General features: G+C 44.6%; 1 protein-coding gene across 1 annotated transcript in view; it reads left to right on the top strand.

The window, feature by feature from the left end:
* Positions 1-22724, top strand: part of LOC144759950 (carnosine synthase 1-like) — a 356368-nt gene extending 333644 nt beyond the window's left edge. Inside the window, exon 9 of the mRNA XM_078646510.1 lies at positions 21414-22724. Coding sequence (XP_078502636.1) covers positions 21414-22646 — 1233 coding nt within the window. The 3' untranslated portion in view covers positions 22647-22724. The remainder of the gene's footprint in view (positions 1-21413) is intronic.
* Positions 22725-25238: the final 2514 nt, after the last annotated feature.

The following is a 25238-nucleotide window of genomic DNA, read 5'->3' on the forward strand; positions in this document are numbered from 1 at the left end:
GGGTGAGGGGGTGTTAGGGTAAGGGTGTGAGGGTGAGTGAGGGTGTGTGAGGGTGTGTGAGGATGAGGGGGTGTGAGGGTGTGGGTGTGAAGGTGAGGGGGTGTGAGGGTGAGGGTGTGTGAGGGCAGGGGTTTGTGAGGGTGAGGGCGGTTGTGTGAGTGTGAGAGGGTGTGAGGGTGTGTAAGGGTGAGGGGGTTGTTTGAGTGTGAGGTTGTGGGAGTGAGGGTGTGTGAGGGTGAGAGGGTGTGAGAGTGAGTGAGGGTGAGGGGTGTGAGGGGGTGTGAGGGTGAGGGGGGTGAAGGTGTGTGAGGGTGAGGCGGTGTGAGGGTGAGGTGGTGTGAGGGTGAGGGGGTGTGAGGGTGAGAGGTGTGAGGGTGTGAGGGTGAGGGTGTGTGTGAGGGTGTGAGGGTGAGGGGGTGTGAGGGTGAGGGTGTGTGAGGGTGAGGGTGACAGGGTGAGGGTGACTGGGGTTTGGTTGAGGGTGTGTGAGGGTGAGGGTGTGTGAGGGTGAGGGTGTGTGAGGGTGTGAGGGTGTGTGAGGGTGAGAGGGTGTGTGAGGGGGTGTGTGAGGGTGAGGGTGTGAGGGGGTGTGAGGGTGAGGGGGTGTGAGGTTATGAGGGTGAGAGGGTTGTGAGGGTGAGGGGGTGTGAGGGTAAGGGTGTGAGGGTGAGTGAGGGTGTGTGAGGGTGTGTGAGGATGAGGGGGTGTGAGGGTGTGGGTGTGAAGGTGAGGGGGTGTGAGGGTGAGGGTGTGTGAGGGCAGGGGTTTGTGAGGGTGAGGGCGGTTGTGTGAGTGTGAGAGGGTGTGAGGGTGTGTAAGGGTGAGGGGGTTGTTTGAGTGTGAGGTTGTGGGAGTGAGGGTGTGTGAGGGTGAGAGGGTGTGAGAGTGAGTGAGGGTGAGGGGTGTGAGGGGGTGTGAGGGTGAGGGGGGTGAAGGTGTGTGAGGGTGAGGCGGTGTGAGGGTGAGGTGGTGTGAGGGTGAGGGGGTGTGAGGGTGAGAGGTGTGAGGGTGTGAGGGTGAGGGTGTGTGTGAGGGTGTGAGGGTGAGGGGGTGTGAGGGTGAGGGTGTGTGAGGGTGAGGGTGACAGGGTGAGGGTGACTGGGGTTTGGTTGAGGGTGTGTGAGGGTGAGGGTGTGTGAGGGTGAGGGTGTGTGAGGGTGTGTGAGGGTGAGAGGGTGTGTGAGGGGGTGTGTGAGGGTGAGGGTGTGAGGGGGTGTGAGGGTGAGGGGGTGTGAGGGTATGAGGGTGAGGGGATTTGAGGTTGAGGGGGTGTGAGGGTGAGAGGGTGTGAGCGGGTGTGTGAGGGTGAGAGGGTGAGTGAGGTTGAGGGTGTGTGAGGGTGAGGGTGTGTGAGGGGGAAGGGGTGTGAGGGGGAGGGGGTGTGAGGGGGAGTGAGGGTGTGTGTGAGGGTGAGGGGGTGTGAGGGTGTGGGGGTGAGGTGGTGTGAGGGTGAGGGGGTGTGAGGGTGAGGGGGTGGGGTTGTGAGGGGGTGTGAGGGTGAGGGTGTGAGGGTGAGGGGGTGAGGGGCTGTGAGGGTGAGGGGGTGTGAGGGTGAGGTGGTGTGAGGGTGAGGGGGTGTGAGGGTAACGGGGGTAAGGGTGAGGGTGTGTGAGGGTGAGGGTGTGAGGGTGAGGGGGGGTGAGGGTGTGAGGGTGAGGGGGTGTGAGGGTGAGGGTGCATGAGGGTGAGGGTGTGTGAGGGTGAGAGGGTGTGTGAGGGGGTGTGTGAGGGTGAGGGTGTGAGGGGGTATGTGAGGGTGAGGGTGTGAGGGGTTGTGAGGGTGATGGAGTGTGAGGGTGAGGGGGTGTGAGGGCGAGAGGGTGTGTGAGGGTTAGAGGGTGTGTGAGGGTGAGGGTGTGTGCGCGTTGGTTCTACGAGACCTAAGAACGAGGAATTGGAGGTAGAATAAACTGGCAACGAGAAATTGCAGAGAGAAACAACAGCTGTTGGAACGAAACTCCAAAGTTCAACTGTTAATTAGTGATCATAGAATGGAAGTAAACCAACATCAGTAAACAAATAGCTATGCTCCATGACACAGAAAACAAGAAGTGCAGGGAAGACAATGCAGCCATGGAACCATGAAAACAGAACAATGGAAAAAATAATATCAGTCCTATGGTCAGGGTGGTGGTGGTGGGAGGGGTGGTTATACGGATTAGTAAACGGATTACTTGTTTTACTGTATTAAGCCTGAAATCCAATCCTAGTTGTGTGCTATGGTTCTCTGAGTGAGAACAAACTGGCAGATTGCTCTGGGATGGAAGTAATAGAAAATTATTATGCGTTTATGTGGAAGAGGCAGCAGTGGGAAGGGCAGGCAGAGTCTTTCCACTTCAACGTGAGGACGTTTGTAAACAACAGAGGAGGCTGTGGATGCTTTGTTTCTTGAGAAATAAAGCCGGTTCCTTTAAAACCAAAAAGTAGCACGCATTTTTTCAAACACAGAAGTATGATACTCAGTGGTGTGTTCGGTCCTCCTCCCCTAAAACCTAAAGGGCAGACAGGGGTAATCTTTATGGGAAAGCAAGGGGTCACGGATACAGCCCAGATGGGTTGGCTGCCCTCTGCTACTGTTAAACTGTTAAATGTTGTAAGAAACCATGGAGAAGAAATCTAGGGTCGAAGCCTAACCACCGCCTTTCTCACAGAAATAGCATGTTTTATGTAATTTCCAACTCGCGTGGATAGCAGGAACACATATTTGAAAGGTTGCTTCTGCAATAAAAGAGAAACGATTTGTTTCCCACTCAGCCACGTTAAAACATGCAAACAAGTCCTCTAAAAAAAAAAAAAAACCTTCAGCATAGATAACTAGGTTTTAGTAAGACATATTAGACGTATTGGAAACCATAGAATGGCAGAGGAAAGACAGCGCTGGGAGGGGGGCTGGGCAACCATGCCAGCATTCCGATTCACGAGCAGATGGTCCTGTTTATGACCTGCGGAGCGCGTGAAGTGGCTGGTGGCAAATGGAATTAGAGCGGCCACGGTCGCTTTGATGTTCTTGTCTTGTCTTGCTTTTGTGGAAGGGGTAGGGGGAGCGGATTCCTGTGCACGCGCCTGGTTCACTTGAATTGTACGTGATCCGCAGTTGGGTAGACTTTTCTACAGCCTTACTATAAATCTCGGCCACCATCCCTAAAGGATGGAATAGATGAGACCTAAATATCTACCTAAAAAAGGGAAGAAAATATTAAAGGTGAAGGGTTAGAAGTCTGTGTGAGAACCGAAATGTAAGCAAGGTTGTAACAAGTTCAATTGCCAGACACCAGGGTTGGACTGGCCTATGGGGCTATCAGGCATGACTGGTCTGACAGGTCAGTGTGTGGTCCGTTTTTTGGGCTGTTTGTGGACCTGTTTTATGGTCTGCTGGACTGCCTTTTTCTGTTGATTTTCTCGATAACAAACATCTCCCTGATATTAAAACAAACATCAAGCAAGATCAAATCCATGCAGTTTTCCAGCTCACAAAGTACCACACAACACTTATTTACAAGTTAAAAACTGCCCCAATTGGTAAAAATGGTCCACTTTTCCTAGCTACTTAATTTACTAATGGGGGCCATTTTAGCCTGGTGCCTGGGCCTACTTTGTGTCCCAGCCCAACCCTGCCAGACACCTACACATGCATTTGGTAGGTCTTTAAACACTTCTGCATCTATTGACCTTAAAGAATTAATCGCTGTGGGCAAACCTAGAGTGGATGATGTAGGATAACTAATCTATTGTGTCCTGGATTTATTTGCCCTGCATGTGTGCCGTTGTTATTACTACCATGTTCCCAGTGTACTTCATTTTGATGTCCCTCATGTCTTTTCTTGTCTTATGAATCTGATGATCTGACAGGAACCCTACTCCACAGACAGCTACCAGTATCTCATTTTTAACCTTTTCATCTTCTATATCCTTCCAAGACATTCTAAATGCAGCAACTCCTCTAATTAGCAAATTAATATGTACAACCAATTTCTTTTAAGTTCAAGAAAATTTTTATTGGATATTGAGAAGAGAGAAAACCAGGTGTCAAAACAAAGCACAATGTGGTATCAAGGTAAAGACTCTAAGCAGAATAATACAATCATACAAATGCAAGCATTGTAATAAAAGAAAGTAATCTAGGTACAAGATGAGAGAGAGGGAGAAGGCAAAGAGAAAGCATGTTAAACATAAAATATGAAAAGCATGAGAACATTGGAAAGCATTAAAACAAAATGGTACAGTGGAGGATAAGTGGAATGTATCGAGCGATTAAGGAGGTTTAGGAACTTCCTGTTGTGGAGGTGGAGGGTGAAACAAACGTTTACTACATGAGTCCAAATAGAGTGTAACGGGAGTCCATAAGTCCATGCGTTTAGTAGCCATACATGCCGGGAAAACATAAGCAGTATAGAGTCTATGGTTATGGCAGACATTAAACCACCACGCCTTAAAGGAAATTTTTTAGAAGTCTTTCCAGTTAGCCGTTATTTGTTGGAAGGCAGCGGCAAGTAATAGGTCAACAATCTGAGGTTTCAGATCGACGTCATCCCAACAAGGGGAGAGGCTACCCATAAAAACATGTGTGTGGGAAAAAGGGATAGAAGTGTGGAAAATTAAATTAATTTGAGCCCAGACCTGTAGCCAAAAATTACAAACATGAGTGCATAAAAATAACATATGAAATAAATTAGCTTGTGGTGACGAACAGGACCAGCATGTGTGGGGAGTATTAGGAAAGCGTTTGTGAAGGTCAGAGGGTGTAAAGAGGAGTCTATTATAAATAAAAAACAAAGTTTGGGTGAGGGTTGCTGCTCTGGAAGATTTGCGGAGTTTGATCCAGATTTTGTCCCAAAAGGAAACCGACCAAGAGATAGACAAATCATGCTCCCAGGACTCTTCCACTTTAGATTTAGGTCTAGGAGTCTCACCAGTGTGAAGGTATTTGTAAATAGCAACAGCTTTTGGTGTAGTGCGTAAGAAGGAATGAAGTGTGGAAGTGGGAGTGGATGAAGCAGGAGGAGGACCAGGCTGGGAGAGGTCGTTGTATTTCGTTAGGACTGTGTCTTTAAGTAATTGGTATTTGCGTGCGAAGGAAGTGGGTAGGTCATAGAGGGAGCGAAGGGTGTCAAAAGATAAGAAAGAGGATTGAGAAAAAAGTTGGGAGATCCACTGAAGACCTCGGGAATGCCAAGTTTTCCAAAAAAAGGGTCTATCACGTATAAGTAAGGACGTGTTATGCCATATGGGGGAAGAGAGGAAATCTGCAATGGTGGTAGGAGGTGAGTAAGTGAAGGAGAGGAGTAATTTAGTGGTGAACTTGTGAATCGGAGTAGAGATAGAAGTGGGTTTGCGAGAGAAGGAGAGGTATTCAGCGAAGGAGAAGGGAGAAAGAAGGAGGCGTTCAAATTTGGCCCATAGAGGACATGGGGTGTCAGGGTCTTGTAACCAAAAAGAGGCTTGCCTCAACTGGAACGCCTTGTGGTAGGCGGGGAAGTCAGGAAAGTTAACCCCACCTTCTGACTTAGGGCGAATCAGACGTTGTAGAGACATTCGTGGCTTCTTTTTATTCCAAAGAAAGGACACCAGAATAGAGTTGATCTTTTTGAAAAATTTGGAGGGGACAGGGACCGGAATATTGGAGAGAGTATAGAGAACAATGGGAGACAACATCATTTTAATAGTATCAAGGCGACCCCACCAGGATAGGTAAAGGGGGTGCCATTTGGATGTGAGATCCGATAATTTTTGAATGCATTTGGACATGCATAGGGAAACAGTGTCTGGGATGGTAGGGGTAATATGCATTCCAAGGTACTTGATATTAGAAGGTTTCCATGTGAAATTAGAGGCGGCAAAATCAGGTTTGAATGTGAATTTAGTCAAGGGGAGGATCTCGCACTTGTCGTTATTGAGTTTATAGCCAGATATTTGGGAGTACGCACGGACTTCGCTGAGAAAGGCAGGGATGGAAACGGAGGGGTTGGAGTCAAATAGCAAAATGTCATCTGCATAGGCAGCTAATTTGATGTGGGAATCTAACAATTGGAAACCATGGATGGAGGGATTTTGACGGAGTTTGGAGAGGAAGGGTTCTAAGGCCAGATTAAAGAGAAAGGGAGATAAGGGACATCCTTGGCGAACACCTCTTTTTAAATCAAAAAAGGAAGAGATTTGGCCGTTGGCGCAAACCGCTGCACGTGGGTTAGAGTACAGTAGTGAAATTAATGATATAAAAACAGGACCGAAACCAAACCAACGGAGGGTGTGAAAAAGATAAGTCCATTCGACCCTATCAAACGCCTTTTCAGCATCCAGGGCAATGGCTGCAAGGGGATGGGGTAAAAGGCGAGATTTAGAAAGAATATTGAAGAGGAGTCTGGTGTTATCAGTAATAAAACGACCTTTGACAAAGCCCGACTGTTCCTCACCCAAGAGGTCTGGAAGAAGAAGGTCGAGACGTGCCGCAAGGGACTTTGCAAAAATTTTATAGTCAATATTGACCAAGGAGATTGGTCTGTAGTTTTTGCAGTGTTGAGGATCCTTCCCCTCCTTGGGTATGAGGCAGATATGGGCGTCTGAAAAAGAGCCGGAGGAGGAACCCAGGGAAAGGAAGGTGTCAATAAGGGAATGGAGTCTAGGTATGAGGAGTTTTGAAAAGTGGAGAAAAAATTCTACTGTAAAGCCATCCGGCCCAGGGGCCTTGTCTTTCTGAAGGGTGTGAAGCGCTTTGAGTAGCTCTTGTTGAGATATATCAAGTTCTAAGTGAGAGAGGTCAAGTGGAAAGTGAGATGGCTTTTGAATGGAGGAGAAAAATGTGTCTAGAGAGTGAGAAGAAGGCTGAGTTTCAGAAGAGTACAAGGTCTTGTAGAAGGTAGAGAATTCAGTGAGGATGTCAGCGTCTGTGTGTTTGAGATTTGAGTTGGCGTCGTAGATTGATTCAATATTTAATTTATTTTGTTTGACCTTGAGATAATTGGCTAAGATCTTGCCTGCCTTATTTTTGCCTCCATAGAACTTGGCACTAGATTTTAATAAGTACAAAGATGCATCATCCGTAGATTTTTTGTTAAATTTCATCTTAGCGTTGACCAGGGCGGTTAGAGTTTGCTGTGAGCGGGAAGTAAAATAAGAATGCTCCAATTTCTTAATATCCAAAAGAATAGCTTTGGTAAAGTCGCGGGCAGCTTTACGTTTTTTAGCAACAAAGCAAATGATGAAATCTCTTGCCGCCGCTTTAAAGGCATCCCAAATGGTGTGTTTAGGGACAGGGGAATTATCGTTTAGGGAGAAAAATTCATTGGAGAAGGAAGTGAAGGAGGTGGTGAATGTAGGGTCCAGCAGGAGAGAATTGTTGAAACGCCATTGTTTAGGGCCTGTTGATTTGGGTAAGATGTCCAATTGAACTAATGTGGGGGCATGGTCAGAAAGTAAAATTGGACCAATTTCCGCATGAGTGAGAGTTTGGGCGATATTGTGGGTAACAAAAACGTAATCAATTCGGGATTGGGAGTGGTGGCAAGGAGAGTAAAAAGTAAATTCCTGGAGTTCTGGATTACAAAGGCGCCAAGCGTCTGTGAGTTTATGTTGGGAAATGGCATGGGAGAAGGATTTATGAGATTTGTTAGGAATGAAGTGTGCTCTGGAGTTCCTATCTAGGAAGGGGTCCAGGGGCTGATTGCAATCTCCTGCCAGTATAAAATTGTCATCAATGAATCTGGTGATGTGCTGGGAAAATGAGTGCCAAAAAGTGGGATCACCAGTGGTAGGGGCATAAACATTCAGGAGAGAAATTGGAACATTCTTGATAGAGAGTTTGGCATATACCCATCGGCCCTCGGCATCTGATTCTTGAACAAGCAGGGAATGAGAAAGAGCTTTGTGACATAAAATAGCAACACCATTGCGTTTACCGTCCCCAGGCGAGTAGTAAACATCGCCTACCCAACTTCTTTTCAGTTTAACAGATTCCTCAGCAGATAAATGAGTTTCTTGTAAAAAAGCAATATCCACATTCAAACGTGCAAGGTGAGATAGGATTCTTTGCCGTTTGATGGGGGAATTAACGCCCTTAACATTCCATGTAATTACTTTCAGAGACATATCAAATAAGAAAGGAGGAAAATGTCATGAGATAGAAAAAAGATGCATGAGGAACCCAAAGGAAGAAGAAAATCAAAGAAAGTAGGAAAGGCAGTAAAAGGCAATGCATTGAAATGAGAAAAAGAAGGGTGATGAAATAGAAAATAGAGCGGAGAAGAGAAAGATAGAATCAATTGATATAAGAAATATGAGAAGGTAGACCGTGAAGTAGCAAGAATGATAGGAAGGAATTGATAGTAGGAGAGTTGTCGAGAAATAAGAAAGGAAGACACCTGTGGAATAAAGGAAACTAGTGAACTTGAAAGGGAGAAAATCAGAAGAATAAAAGAGTCGGTGAAAATCAGCGTAGTACAATAAAGAGTAAAAGGATGAGTAAAGAAGAAATAGGATGAGGAAAAGGAAAGTAGAAGCGAGTTGCGTAGAGAAGAGGATAAAGTAGTCCAAGAAGTAGTCAGAGTGATAGGTAGAAGAAAGAGATAGAAGAGTATTCGAAAACCAAAAAAGAGAGACACCTGTGAAACAGATAAAATTGGGGAACTTAAAAATGAAAAAGATACAAGGAGGAAAGGGAACATCCGGGAGGAAAGGGAAAACATACTTACGAAGGGTAGAGATGGGGAGGGTTGATCACCAGGGGAAGGATACGCGAGGAGATGGATGAGGGGGGAGCACCAGGCAAAGGAAGCAAGCGTCCAATGCAAACGAACCAACAGGTCGGGGGAAGGACGCCATACATAGTGTAAAACCTGCAAGGAAAAGGGAGGGAAAACAGTAATGAATGAGACGAATGAGAGAAGGTGAGAACAAGACAATATTGAGTAGCAAAAGGGTATGCAAATAGGCGGCAGTGAACAATACTAATTAACGAACAAAGATAGAAGAAAAACGATGGGGAGGGAGGGGAAGGGCAGGAGAACAGGAGAACAGAAGCCGCCGGAAAACGTGGCAAAAACCAGACAAAAATACATTCAACAATGCACGACAAGCATGCAGATTGATTGAAACTTCAATGCTTTATCCCGCAAAAATCATGGCGGGAAAGGTGACGAGGAGCTGGAAAAGTCCATATCAGAGGCCTGAGTTGCATTCAAAAAGCTTCGAAGGCGAACAGGATCTTCATATGTCGTAGTTTTGTTGTTGTAGGTCACTCTGAATAGACAAGGGTGGAAAAGACCGTATCTGGCTCCAATAGCACGAAGTTCTGGTCGCATGTACAAAAAGGCCTTGCGGCGAGTAGCTGTGGCTCTTGCATAATCCTGTGCAAAGAAAAGATTGGAGCCTGACCACTGCAAACGAGGTGAGGCACGAGCCGCTGAGATAACTTTGAGGAGGTCAGTATATTCTAAGAAGTACATGATGACGCCTCTTGGTCGCGAAGAAGGAGATGAAGTAGAAGGGAGGCGGCCCAACCGGTGTGCACGCTGGATGTTAAGCGTAGTATCCTCAGGTAGATGAAGAAGCTTGGGCAGAAATGATTTGAAGAAGGCAATAGGATCAGTCCCCTCACAATTCTCCGCCAGGCCGTAGAGACGAAGATTGTTGCGCCTGTTACGGTTCTCCAATTCTTCAACCTGCTTTTGAAGAGAAGAAATTTGAGACTGCATGTATGGTACCTTGGAGGATGATTCCTGTAGAGCAGTTAGGGAATGTTCTACTGTAGTCACTCTGGCATCCATCTGCGACCAGTTGTCAGTAAGAACCTGCAATTTAGAATTAGTTTCTTCCATGAAGGGTCTGAGAGCGCGTATTTCTTCCAATAATAGCTCCATGGAAACAGCCGATGTGGACCCCGTTGGCGATGGAGGATCTTTTTTGAGGCGTTTCGTCGTGACCTTCCCTGGAGGCTGGATGGGCCGCTCCGTATTAGACTGCGACATTTGAGTGATAAGTCCTTGAGAGGCCTCGAGGTGCGCCAGTGCAGAAAAGACTTTGGAATTTTTAATGAAGACACGACGTGGAGGTTTGGAGGTGCGCGAGAATGCCTTCTTTTCCATAAAGATGAAGAACAATATTATCTACTACTAGTCCAGAGGCAGTAAAGAGTATACTTTGGAGCTTCTAACTGAAGAACTGCGTAGGATGCAAGTATGCCATGGAGTGAGGAAAAATGGGTGAAACAGCACCAAGTCCCTAATTGGAGGAGTTAAGACATTGATGACGAAAGCAGAGAGGTATCCTGGTGATGAAATATAGAGAAATGGTACCTTATGGAGCAAAGGAGGACCATCAAGAGGAAGACATCATGAATGCAATAGGAGCAAGTAAAGGAGAACGTATAAAAAACCGTGCTCAAAACTGCCCCAAATTGTAAATAGCGCTGAACATGTGAACATGAGAAAAAGCAGCGCATTTGGCATAGAATGAAATCAGTCTGAATGCAGCTGCAGGGTACCTGAGGAGATAGAAGTCCATTTGCTGAAAATGGCCGCCAAATAGAAAAAAAAACGCGAGTTAAATTTGCCAAAATCCGTTGAGAGGCAGCTTATGGCACACGCAGGCAGCAGTGAAGCATATATGTGAAAAACAGCTCACCATGAAGAGTTGGCATTGCGTAGGGCTTCGTGGCAAAGTCGCATTATTGTAGAGCGGGAGCGCCGCAGTCCGCGCTGAGGTAACACAAGATGGCGGGCGCGACTTTCACTCAGCCGCGTCCGCTAGGAAATCAGCAAAAACGGCCATTCCGTCGCTCGAAAGGGACCGTAGCTAAGAGCCCTTTGTCCGCTGCAGTCTCCGGTCACGGAAAGTCGGCCTTGCAAGTGCAGATTTGATGGTGGAAGCGGCGAAAACCCCTATCGACCGGGAGCGCTTACATCTGCGCTGCCGTCCTCGCCGGGCGCCAAGCCACGCCCCCCCGTACAACCAATTTCTAATCTCTCACTATATACTATTCTCATTGGAAAGTCCTGCAGTGATCTTAGCACATGACTGCAGCTCCCATTTAAAACACCCTTTCTTAGGCCACCCTGTTTTCACACTTGTCAAGACTTTGACTGTAACTTGATCTTCCTCCAAGACTTCTCTCTACTCTACTGTCTTTCAGTAAAACAAGTTCTGTTTTGCATATACTGAGTGGCCACCAACCATTCAAAAATATCTCCCAGATCAACTTTCTCATTCCTTTTTTCCCTTTTGGGGCAATCTAGGCTATATGGTTAATCTTGTTTTACTTCCGAGAATGTGGTGTATTGAAAACGTCTACTCCAATAGCGTGGCTCTTAACCTGGCTAGCCTGCCATTTTACCTATTAAAAGGTACTTTGGTCCCTCCCAAAATATAAACAAGTGGCTTGTGGTTTGTTCTCAGAGTTATAATGATCCCCACAGTAACCTTTTTAATTTATGTATGCTTAAATACGCAAGTACCTCTTTTTCGTTGAAAGTTTATTCTTTTTCCAGTTCTCTTAGGGTATGAGAAACAAATCCAACCATAGATTATATTCCTGTACTCTTCTGCTCTGTGTCAGCTTGCAAAAAGTGGGCATTACATCCATTCCTCCCTAAATTTCACACCCTTCAATAAACGTGTAAAGGTTGCAGCAGCCAATGCGGTTACAGACTTAAGAGTTAAATAACCAATTTGTACGTGCTTTACAGATCACAGCACATACACTAGGCAAAGGACAGCAGTACCCCAGTGTGCAGTGTCTGAAACCAGAGGTACATTCAGCAACAAAACGGGAATGGATGTCCAAAAGGGGCATTTTTAACAATGAGTTATTGACAGTGGGCCCGATTCACAGAATTAACTTAAAACAAAATCCTAAACTTACTACTTTTGGTATTCACAGAAATTAGTATTTTGTCTTAAGACAAACTTAAGACAGACTTAGGACAGACTTAAGACAGACTTAAGTTAGGATTGTGTCTTAAGTCTGTCTTAAGTCTGTCTTAAGACAAATTTAAGATAAAATCCTAACTTCTGTGAATACCAAAAGTAGTAAGTTTAGGATTTTGTCTTAAGCTAGCTCTGTGAATCTGGCCCAGTGTCTTCACATGAAGTTGAGTTTAATGTAGTTGACAATGACGTTGCTGTCTGTGAGAGAGGAGTTTGAAGGATGGCCGCTGTGGGATGTTTTGTGGAGGCAGAAGTGTTTGAGGTGTATCTACTTGGCGCTGTTATATTGCAGTTTTTTTTAAATAAGTTATATACTTCTTGGCCTGGTATCAGGCTGGTGTATCAGTGAGCTGGTTAATGTGGTGCCATGCTATCCTGATGGCTGTTCTGCTTCTATTGGATGCCTCACTGATGATGTCAGTGTAGTACTTGGCTTTGGCTGTCGTGAAGTGGAGCCTGCGAGTTGAGCATAGATATTTAAACAGTTTGAGGTGCTCAATCAATCAATAGATCTGTGGAGCACTTCTTGTCTCCTGTGAGGGTATCCAGGCGCTGGGCATCTACTTTTTGTCCATTTGTTTTCCTGTGTGTGCATGGTGCACTTCTTATAGGTGAGATCTTTAATATACCACAGGACCAAATGTAAACTCTATTCTGATGGTTTCAAATTATTGCTATCAACACCCTGTGAAACAATCCAACAATGAGCCAAAAGCTATGGAAATATCTCTGACCAGTTCTCAGTCTGATACACATGGGAAATGCTAGGGGTTTTGATGTGGTCTTAATCTGTAAAAGCACACCATTCTGACTTCAGGTACGAGGATGAAAACAGTTCTTTGTGTAAGGATGAGTCCCATACCAGTGGCCTGTGTATGTCCCATGATGAACCTTACCTTCTAGCAGGAGAACATCCTTCCAGATCCATAAGAGAGATCAAGCATATCTGACAGCGACACTGGGTATAACTCACAACAAAATAGTGCATACCTTTAATGGGGCTAACCCATGCATAATCCACTTTTCTATACCCCACAAACGCAAAGCCACAGCCCCCAGGAATGGAAGACGGACAATCTTCTGATTTACGGAAGGAGGCAAGTAACCTGGCCTTAGCATTTTGCAAGATAACAGGTACTTGGTGAATTGTGCAATGTAGATTAAGGAGATATTAATCAAGTCAATCAAAGAGTATAGCATGGCTAATCACCCCAAAGGGTATCCAGGTGCTGTGCTGCAAGTATCAATCAAAAAGCCAGGTCTGGAGTCCCTGCCTGAAGTGGATCAGTGAAACAGATGAACTCTGACAATGGTGAAGAGTTCCTTGGTATGGTTGAAGCTGGTCTTGAACCTGTGGGTCAGGTCCTTCTTTTTGGTGGCTTTGAGCTGTCGGTGATAATTGCTGAGGGCTGCTTTGTAGCTGGTTCGGGCAACTCGGTCCTGCTGGTGCGTTATCTTCTTTCTAGTTGTTTGCACCTGTGTTTTGACACGCTAAGTTCTGGCATGTACCAGCTGGCTTGTTTGGTGGGTCTGTGGGCCTCATTTATGAGAAATGATGCATCGCTGCCTGAAAGCAGAGATGCGTCACTTCTCAGTGCGCACTCCTTGCGACATTCATGATGCATCATATTTAATGTATGACGCATCACGTCGCAAGGAGTTACAGATATGGCACTATTTCTGACGTATCTGTAAGCGCAAAAGTGACGCATTACTGGAGTGCATCCCAAAAGTGACGCAACTCCAGCAATGCGTCCTTTCACATGGGCACATGGGGCAAGCCCCATGTGAAAGGACCTGCGTCAGTCTTACGCCTGCTGTGAGGCAGGCGCAAGATTTTGACGTAACGGCGTACTAAAATTGACGCAGTGAAACCTCATAGATTTCACTGCGTCACTTCTACGACCCTTCCTTGCGTCAATACGCCCCCTTGCATACATTATACCTGGCGCAGGTATAATGTGGCGCAGGGGTTTACAAAGTGACGCATCTACCTAGATGCGTCACTTTGTAAATATGGCGCAACAAGGCGCATTTTTTACGCCACTGGTGCGTCACAAAAAGTGACGCACCGGCAGCGTAAAAGTGACGCAAGGCCTCATAAATGAGGCCCTGTGAGTTTTAGCTGATTTGGTGGCCATGACTTGGTTAGCGGTACTGGTGATCCAGTCGTTGAAATTCTCTACTATCTGGTCAAGGTTGGTGGTGATGTTGGGCGGCGCGGTGCTGAGGGTGTCAATCCATTGTTTATGAGAGATCTTGGTGCGGTAGGCGGCGATGTGTCAGTTGGGCGCGGTGCTGGGAGGACCGGTGAGGGTGAAGTGTACGATGGAGTGGCCCAACCAGGTGAGTTCTGAGGTGTGGCTATACCTAATTCTGTTGCTGGACATGAAAATAGGGGTCTAGCATGTGTCCTGCTATGGGTGTGGGATCGGTGACCACTTGCTTGAGGCTGATGTTGTCCAGTCTTTCCAGGAGATAGTTATAGTTGGGGGAAGTCATCCAGGTGAAAGTTGTCTCCCAGGAAGGGTTTGGATTCAATGGCAAGCAGTATGATGAATTCAGCATTGGTGTTGACCCCGGCTCATGGTCCTGGCAGTACTACACTACACTGTGGAACACGCAAAGTGTGCACTAATTTGCACTTCGCAAGAAGCATCTAAATGAACAATATTCTCAGGTGCTTTGAAGAAGCAATTTTACATGCTTAACAGCATATAACCGATTCACAAAAAGGAACTTTTACAATGAATACATTAGGTAATGAGAGAGCTGATGATTTTGGCCCCCCCCTAACATAGGGGGAGCACCAAGCAGATGCCTTGAACACAAAGAGCATAAACAAAAAGCACATTTTGTTGAACTTCAGTGGTGATCCCATCATTTTAGGACCACCCCAAGCACAGTTATTGGCAAAAAAACAATCCCAACCAAAGGCCCTGCAAAGCATTATAGGACAAGATTAGCAGTGGCAGTGAATATTATAGTATCCAATATCAAAATAATTCTACTAAGAGCTGCAGTTCCACTGGTCGTCCCTAGATGTCCCTCACAAGTCAAATGCAAAGCATTGAAATTATTCTTATATCTAGCTGCAGTTTCACTGGGCGTCCCTAGATGTCCCTCACGAGTATAATGCAAAAACATTGAAACCATTTTATCAAACATTTGCCTTTGACTCGTGAGGGACATCTAGGGACGACCAGTGGAACTGCAGCTCTTTGTAGAATTCTTTTGATATTGTATACTATATAATATTCACTGCCCACTGCTAATTTCATCCCATAATGCTTTGCAGGGCCTTTGGTTGGGAATGTTTTTTTGCCAATAACTGTGTTTGGGTTCTCCTAAGAGGATAGGACCACAACTAAATCGTTCAATAAGATGTGCTTTTTTGTTTTCAAGGCATCTGTTTGGTACTCTCCCGAGGTTAGGGAAGATCCCAAAATCATCACATCTCCCACTGCTTGCCAATTTTTCAGTTTCACCATTGTGAAAGTACTATATGCACTTTAGCATATAAAGAAAGAAAAGCTTCTTTTCTCATATCTGGTCATGTATAGAAAACTTTTTGCAATTATTTTGCAGTTTTAGTACAGTACAGACAAGTACACAGTATCTTCAGCTATGCCACACAGCGAAAAAGTTTAAAGTATACTACGTGAAGCTACGTGTAGGGCTGCTACGTAAACTACGCCCAGGCTTAGTCTTATGCAGGAGTGCCTTTGCTGGGAGTTTTGGCGTCGGTGTGATTGATTCCTCGTGTATAATGGTGGTGCCGCGTCCATGTCTGTTTGTGTCGTCACAGTGTTTGATCTTGTATCGGCTGGGAGTTGCCGTGGCGATGTCTGGGCCCGATGTGGGGGTGAACCAGGGCTCTGTAATGAAGATTACGTCTGTGCGAGGGTGGAGATGGTCTACCAGATTTCAATAGCATGTTTGCAGAGCAATCTGTTGTTAACCCCTTGTGTGCCCATGAGGAGCTGGACTCGTCATGGGACACAGTGCTCCTGTGCCCATGACGAGTCCAGCTCGTCATGAGCACAGGAGCACGGAACATGGAACATGCCCTGTCACGGGCACTAGGCCAACCCACACAAGTGGGGTACCATTTTTCTCTGAAGACTTTGGGGAATGCAGGGTGGGTGGAAATTTGAGGATCCACACAGATTCCAGAACTTTCCACCACAGAAATGTGGGAAAATGTGTTTTTTTGGCAATTTTTTAGGTTTGTAGGGGATTCTAGGTAACAGAACCTGATGGGAGGTAGTCAAGTTACCCCATCCTGGATTCCCCTGGGTGTCTAGTTTTCAAAAATGTATAGGTTTGCTAAGTTTCCCTAGGTGCCGGCAGAGCTATGGTTAAAAAACTACAGCTAGGCACTTTGCCAAAAAAGGGTCATTTTTCACTGCGAAATTGAGGTGTGTCCGCGTGCGTTTTGCGCTGTTTCCTGTCACAGGCACTAGGCCGACCCACACAAGTGAGGTATCACTTTTCTCAGAAGACTTTAGGGAAAGCGGGGTGGGTGGAAATTTGTGTATCCACGCATATTCCAGAACTTTACACCACAGAAATGTGGGGAAAATGTGTTTTTTTTGAGAATTATTTAGGTTTGCAAGGGATTCTGGGTGATAGAACCTGGTGAGAGGCAGTCAATTCACCCCATCCTGGATACCCCTGGGTGTCTAGTTTTCAAAAAAGTATAGGTGTGCCAGGTTTCCCTAGGTGACGGCAGAGCTAGGGTTTAAAAACTACAGCTAGGCACTTTGCTAAAAAAAGGGTAATTTTTCATTGTGAAAAACTGAAAATGTGGTGTGTTTACGTTGGGGTTTGAGCCATTTCCTGTCGTGGGTACTATGCCTACCCACACAAGTGAGGTACCATTTTTATTGGGAGACTTAGGGTAATTCAGATTTGTAAACGAACTGTCACTACCCATTGAATTTGGATGCATTTCTGCCTTCCAAATGAAAGACATTGTGTAAAAAAGAAGTCATTTTAAAAAATGACCGATAATTCTCATGCTAGTATGAGTATTCCCAATTTCGGAAATGTGCAAATATCTACTGTTTCTAAACTCTATATTTTGTTCTCATTTTAGTAATACATAGGTGTCTTTCATACCGATTTTTCCATGTACACATTTTTCCAGAATAATTACTAGATACACGGTACATAATAAAAAGCGATTGCAAGTTGCTGTTCAGTTTTTGGCTCTGGGTTCGTCAGGTTCATGGTGAACCTACAAGTCCTATATATCCCCACAACAAGTAATGTCCAGAGGATGTAACGGTATATTGCTTTCAAAAAGCTGTCATTACTAGAAGGAGTTACAGGTGAAAACGTTGACACAAAAGGCTGTTTTTTTAAACTAATTTTCAATTTATCCCATATTTAACTGTTAGTTTGTATAAAGAAACCTTGATGGATCTACACAAATGACCCCTTGTGAATTCAGAATTTTGTCTACTCTAAAATGTATAGCTTTCCAGGATCCATTATTGCTTTTTTACCCATTTCTACCATTAACTGGAAGGAGGTTGAAAGCACAAAAAATAACAAAAATAGGTTATGTGCCAGAAAAATGCCAAAACTGTGTAAACAATTTTGTGTTTCTGACAAAAGTCTGGTATCCCATAAGAGCTGGGAAAATGGTGATTTCATCCCCACAAACCCTTTTTTGATAACATTTGCAGGGAAAAACCCAGACACTTTCATTTGCAGCCTGTTTTTCCCATTTTTCACCCAAAAAACAAACTTTTGCTTTATTTTGGCTCATTTCTGTGACACCTCTAGGGGAATCCACAAACCCTGAGTACCTTTAGAATCCTCATGATGTTGGAAGAAAAGGACGCAAATTTGGCGTGGATACCTTATGTGGTCAAAAAGTTACAGGGGCCTCAGCGCACACTAGCCCAAATAGCCCAAAAAAGGCGTGGCACAGGAGGGGGAAAAGGCCTGGCAGCGAAGGGGTTAATAAAGAGGCAGCTAAATTCTTCTGGGGGTGATGGCTTCCAGTGGTGTTGGTCAGTTCTGGGGTGGAGTTGAATCGGCAGTGAATGCAGGTGAAAGGTCCTGCTGTGGAGCACAGTGATGCGAGGCAGCAGTTGTTGCTGCATGCAGGGGCCAGAGCACAGAGTTCTACAACGGAGTACCAGTGGGAGCTCGGAGGGCCAGGGTTCCAGGAGCATACAGTCTTGGGGCCGAGCTATGGCCTCCAGTAAGTAGCTCAGGGAGGGGATATTCTGGAGGCAGGAGGGCAGGGGGCTTGAGCGGCAGGAAGACAGAAGACTGGGCAATCACTAAACAACAAGCACAAAAACATAATATAGGGCCCGATTCACAGAACTAACTTAAGACAAAATCCAAAACTTACTAACATCTTGGTATTTACAGAAGGCACTTACTCATTTCGGTATTCACAGAAGTTAGGATTCCTAACTTTAGGATTCCTAAATGCCTTCTGTGAATACCGAAAGTCTTAAAGTCAGGATTTTTCTCAGTTTAGGAGTAGTAAATTAGGACTCCTAACCTTATTACTCCTAAATGCCTTCTGTAGTAAAGTTAGGACTCCTAACTTTACTACTCCTAAACTGAGAAAAATCCTAACTTTAAGACGTTCGGTATTCACAGAAGGCATTTAGGAGTCCTAAAGTTAGGACTCCTAACCTCTGTGAATACCGAAATGAGTAAATGCCTTCTGTGAGTACCAAAATGGTAGTAAGTTTAGGATTTTGTCTTAAGTTAGTTCTGTGAATCAGGCCCGAAGTGAGGGGGAACGAGATACTGCAAAGCAGTATTTACAGTGAGGGCAGACAACAATTAGACAAACAATGCAATTAAAAAACAGAAGAAGTAATAACAGTTTTACCACACAAGATAAGCAAAAACCATAGGGGAAGGCACCGTGGCTCGAACAGTGGGCCCGATTCACAGAATGAATTTAAGACTCAATCCTAAACTTCCTACTATTTTGGTGTTCACAGAATGCACTTACTACTTTTGACATTCACAGAATGCACTTACTACTTTTGGTATTCACTGAATGAACTTACTACTTTTGGTATTCACAGAAGTTAGGATTTTGTCTTAAATTTGTCTTAAGACAGACTTAAGATAGACTTAAGTTAGGATTTTGTCTTAAGTCTGTCTTAAGTCTGTCTTAAGTTTGTCTTAAGTCTGTCTTAAGTCTGTCTTATGTCTATATTAAGTTTGTCTTAAGACAAACTTAAGACAAATTCCTAACTTCTGTGAATACCAAAAGTAGTAAGTTCATTCTGTGAATGCCAAAAGTAGTAAGTGCATTCTGTGAATACCAAAATAGTAGTAAGTTTAGGATTGAGTTTTAAGTTCGTTCTGTGAATCGGGCCCAGTGTTTCGAGTGTAGCTTGATGACCGCAACAGTGCCTCTGCACTATGAAGATAGGAAGGAGGGGAGCTGCGTGAAGGACCTAAAAGGTTATGGGCTACTCAATACTGCCGTACTGCGGTCTCCATTAAGCAGCCCTGGGAGGTGATGCTCGCTATGAAACAATATGAGTGTTTTAAAATGTTGAACGCCTTCCAATTAATTTATCTAATGAAGTTTCTGAATTTCTGTTTTTACAGAGTGGTTCAAAATAAATGGGGACATATCTCCCTTATAAAGAGACAATATGCCATAAAATGTATTGACTTGTATATGATCCTACAGACCCATGGAGAGCTTATGAATAAAGAAGCTTAACCAACTTTTAGTTTTTGTATACAATATTGTCCAGTTTTGTCATTAATATATAAACTATGAGTATGGCGTCAGCAAAGAATGTTTCTGTTATCAACTGGAATATGTTTTGCAGCATAGCGGTATAATTGGATTGAAATGTTTAGTAGGATTAATTTTTATTTATTTATTTATTTAATTATTAAGGGGTTCATGTAATGCTGACTTGACCCCAAGGGGTGTCAGTGTGCTTCATATGGTACAGAGTAGACAGAAGTAACAACCAAAAGAAAAAGAGCTTATGTACACCGTACAGATAAATAAAATAGATGATCTACATTGATACACGAGATACATAGAATAGTCAAGTATGTGAATCGAAATAAGTCAGGAATGGGACCCAGAGAGAGAAGGGCCTTCAACCAATAAGGAAACATGCACAGATATATCGAAATGGATAGAGAGGAAGCATCACAAAACAAGGTAAAGGTGGAATATGCTCGCACTGTTATCAAATCCCACCCAAGTATTGGGTGAGTACTAAGGCAGAGAGGTCCCTTATGCTTCTAAAGTTGCTCTGAAAGTGAGCCGTAACATGTAGATAATGGGGCCATCTAGAAGGAATTGTTGGAGGAGCCAAGTTTTCATCTCCCCTCTGAAGACCAAAAGTGTAAGAATTAATTGGTGGGAGAATGCCCTTCTGCAACATGGGAGCACACCCTGAAAAGACTTGAGGGTTCTGATTCTCTGGCAAGAGGAAAGTTTGAGAAGAAGGTTTTGTAGCTACAAAAGAGACATTGACCTCAAGATGCGACCAATTTTGCAGAGAAATTGATTGTTGCTTTTGTGTGAAGAACTTTGCTAATAATGCTGGCCAGTTTAAGAATGCTTCATGTTTCATTCCGTAGCCAGTTTAAAGATAACAAGTTGGGTATAAGGTGACTGCACTTTGTGATAGTAATCTGGCCGCGGAGTGGGGATCTGCCTTGCATGGGTGTGTGACAGAATTAAAGTCCCTGTAGATGAATGGATGGGCAGTTGGAGGATGTGTTGATAGAAATCATGTGTATATTCTGTGGATAGATGGATGGATGGATGGATGAATTATTGTTTCTATTGTGCAAGGCAGGTGAATTAGGGCCCGATTCACAGAATGAACTTAAGACTCAATCCTAAACTTACTACTATTTTGGTATTCACAGAATGCACTTACTTCTTTTGGCATTCACAGAATGCACTTACTACTTTTGGTATTCACAGAATGAACTTACTACTTTTGGTATTCACAGGAGTTAGGATTTTGTCTTAAGTCTGTCTTAAAACTAACTTAAGACAAAATCCTTTCTTCTGTGAATACCAAAAGTAATAAGTTCATTCTGTGAAGTCCAAAAGTAGTAAATTCATTCTGTGAATACCAAAAGTAGTAAGTGCATTCTGTGAATGCCAAAATAGTAGTAAGTTTAGGATTGAGTCTTAAGTTCATTATGTGAATCGGGCCCATAAAGTTTAGGCAGATGGATGAGTTAGAGTGGTCAGGTCACCATATGGCATATTTATGGAATGTTTTTGGCACAATTGTTGTATTAGAAGGTTACATGGATAAGTCAATTAATGCACTGATGATAGATATCTCAATGGGAGAAACAATGAAAGATTAATGGTTAGGTGGATGGATACATTGTGGGTGGCAGAGCCTGTATATGCACCTTAAATCAATGGGCTGGATGGAATGACTATCTGGTTAGATTAAGAATTGGGTTAAATATTAACACTTTGTCTCTTATTCTGTTTCTAGATTCACTTGATTGAATCAGACCCAAATCACTTTGCTGCGAGCATTGTGCACAACTTCATTCACTATGACATGACTGACCACAAGCAGGATGAGGCTCATGCCCAGTGGATCGTGAAGATGGTACGAGACCGTACAATGCATCTGGATGGATGTGTCGCTTTCTGGCATGACTGCACTATCCTTGCTGCCTTATTGTGTGAGCAGCTAGGCCTCCGCTCCAACTCAGTGTCAGCCATACTCCTTACTAAGCAGAAGAGTTGCACCCACCTCAGCCTGCTTAGCTGCAAAGACAGTGCTTTCTCGAATACCATTGCTTCTTATGCCTTGCCTTCCTACCAAGTGAAAAGTCACACTGATATTGAGAAGGTTTCTAGCTGCGTTGCCTACCCTTGTGTAATGAAACTAGAACTTGGGTGCGGAGCCATCGGAGTCAAACTGGTGGAGAATAAAGAGCAGTGTCACCAGCACTACAAGAACATCTCAAGCAAAATGAAAGAGGAGAGAGACTGCCCCGGCATTGGGCTGAGCTATGGAAATGCCATGGTGCTAATGGAATATGCCTCTGGTTCAGAACACGATGTTGACATCATCATCTATGACGGCCAGCTTATGGGAGCATTTGTCTCTGATAACGGCCCCACACGGGTGCCCAATTTCACTGAGACCGCTGCCTGCTTGCCTACATTTCTCCCACCAGACAAGGAGGCCCAGCTTGTGATGGCCGCCTACCAATGCTGTCTTAGTTGTGGGCTGGTTGATGGAGTCTTTAATGTAGAGTTTAAGATGATGCCTACAGGGCCGAAGCTCATTGAGATCAATGCCCGGATGGCAGGATATTTTCTGCGCCAATGGATCCTGGAGATCTATGGAGAAGACATCATGCTGGCCAATCTTATGGTGGCCTGCAGTGTGCCACCACTGATGCCAGTACGACGTGCCCGTCCACGCACTCATCTAGTGGGTATCTTGTGTGTGCATCCTTTTCACCAACAAGCTCTGAGAACCAGTGCCAGCCTGGAGACTCTGCAGGCCTTACATGAGCGTGGTGTAATCCGGATGACCATTCTGTTGAATAGAAAAGCGTCAGCTGAGTTTGTAACACCATACTGCTGTGTGGCCTGTGTCGGCCAGACTCGGGAGAAGGCATGCCTGCAACTGATAAGCATTTGTCGTGTTCTGGGCATTGACACCATGGAATATCCAGTGCCCTACTTCATCTCTGAATTCAAGTAGCATTTAAACATGTCTGCAGAACCAGGGAACAAATATTTGAGATTAAATAGACATGAATATGGTATGTATTATAATTCCTTGGGGCGCCACATTCTCACAGGACTACCATTCGCAAACAGCAGACAGAGCAGTAAACAGACAGACAGACACACTTGTCCTTTCTTGCCCCAAACCAACCGACCACTCCATCCCCACCTTCCCTTGGGAAAAACACAAAGAATAAAGAACTGCACATTCCATCATTTCAATCAGTTAGTTGTGTGTTTCCAATGTATCAAACATGGTCTGTGGTTTATGTTCCAAAGTATGCTTTGGCTGCTTTGTTTAGAATCTTTCCCTGATTATAAAGATGTCTGTGAACACATAACTACTTATCATGCATCCTTAATTAACAAGCACTGGCTGAGAAAGCCAATAAGTCTATCTTTTTGTTAGAGGATTGTTTGGTAATAGCTGAGCCACTGTGTTTGTCGTACCCTTAGCTGTCCCAGAAATAAAATGCCACAATGAAGCAAGATCTTCAGCTACAATCATATGGAGCAGGGAGTAGGGCCACATTGCTGAACAGACTGCTTTAGTAGAGGTAAGGGATACCTTCAAAGAAGTGTGCTATGAAAAGGAGTTAGAAGATGAGGATTGCTGTATATGTTGTGCACGTGAGAGGTATACATCGCAAACTCTAGCATGGTTGATACATTTGACAAGGAATCTGTGGTTTCATTGTGTCTTTAAGAAAGGCTATATGCACTTGTCTTAACTTTGTTCATTTTTATATGGCAGCAAAGTAGAACCAATGGACATGCAAGGGTGATTAATGAGTAGCACTGTATCTTAGGCAGCAATTAAAATGTCAATGTTTTAGCAAAATAAATATATCCGAGAACACCCATCGACTAACAGTTTCAAGCTACAGATCATGTTGTATCTATAGACTAACAAAAGAACAACTTGAAACCCCATCGCAAAAACCTGACGGTAGTACAAATGTCACAATGCAGCTATGCAGAAATGTTGTGGTCTTGATGAACTGTCCTACCTCTCAGGGCTCAGCTCACTTACCAGCATCAAACTTGCGCACTGTCATCTCGGAACCCCTTCCTAAGCTATATACATTATTTCAATCTCAAAGCAAATAAGAAAAATAGAAAAATAAGTATACATTAAACCACTACATAAACTACAAAAATGCTTTACTTAAATCACAAACCTTGTGTTTAATTTTAATATGAAAGTTGAATCTTTCCAATTTTTTGTTTTATTATAAAAGACAAGATGATACATTAAATTCTAGCAGATCACAATGGGCCTGATTATAAGTTTTGCAGTCCGATCGCCCGCCAAACACACGGTGGCTGTGCGGCAACCGCTGCACCAGTGGTTCGACCGCCATATTACGATTACGGCAGTCGGACCACCAGAGGCCTGCCGCAACCGCCAGGTATCTGTGATCCCTGGCAGCGGCGCAGCGGTCAGAGGCTCGCAATATGCTGGTGGTGCCCCTGCAGCGCCACCAAGCATATTGCGAGTTTCTTTAGCGACACCCTTTTTATGGCGGTAAGCCTGTCATTAAACGTGTGGCGTGAGTAAACAGAGGCCCCCTGTTGTCTGGGGATGCATGCAATGGGGGCACATGGTGTGCCCCCTGTCTGCACGCACCCCCTGTTCCAACAATGGCATGGAAATTCCAGTCCATGCCATGCTAGAACATGCTGTGGCTGTCCCATGGTGCTGCCTTTTTACGGCTCTCCTATGAGCCTCAGAAAGGAAGTGCCATGGGCCAGCTGCTGCAGAACTACCCACCCGGATTACAACTTGTAATCTGGCGGGCAGACATCGGTTGGGGTTAGCGGTGTGGGAGCGGGCAGTGGCATGCAGCACAGCTTCCACTCCGCCACTGGGACACTGCAGGCTCCCAGATTTTGCAGCTTTGTGAATTGGTGCCTCTCCGAAACAATCCTGTGAAAAACATAAAGGACAGATTTTTATTTCCTACCCAGAACAGAAAATAAAGTCACGTGAAGTGCCTTAGACTACACTGGCAGCTGATGGTTAAGACAAAAAGCACTGTCTAAATCTCTAATGTGCATCAAAACACACAAGCGAGTCTCAGGCCTCTCACAAATGTTCAACAATCACATACACATTTCACTCCGTTTGAGCATTGGCGTACTTTGAGGCAGACAAAGCTCAAGGAGCCACCATCAAACAATGTCAGTGCTGTGGTGAGTATAAAATTTTGCACTGAAACTGTGTACTGGCACGTCTCTGGCTTTGTGTTTTTTTATTTTAAAAGTGCTGTCCCCACAGCACCCTTATAAAAAAAAACAAGTGTGCGCGCCAGTTTTTGTACAGACTGGTGGTTCTGGTAGCATTGTTGGGTACTGGACCGGTAGCAAACTAAGCAAAGCAAACAGCAGTAACAGTGCACCAGGCCGGCAGCCTAATGTAAAATCAGTTATTCACTGAGCCGCCCGCCCACCATGAGTAACGGAAAGAGATTGCAATAAAACAGAGTGGGCCCGATTCACAGAACTAACTTAAGACAAAATCCTAAACTTACTACTTTTGGTATTCACAGAAGTTAGGCTTTTG

This window comes from Lissotriton helveticus, chromosome 1_1 (assembly GCF_964261635.1).
Source record: "Lissotriton helveticus chromosome 1_1, aLisHel1.1, whole genome shotgun sequence".
Taxonomy (NCBI): Eukaryota; Metazoa; Chordata; class Amphibia; order Caudata; family Salamandridae; genus Lissotriton; species Lissotriton helveticus.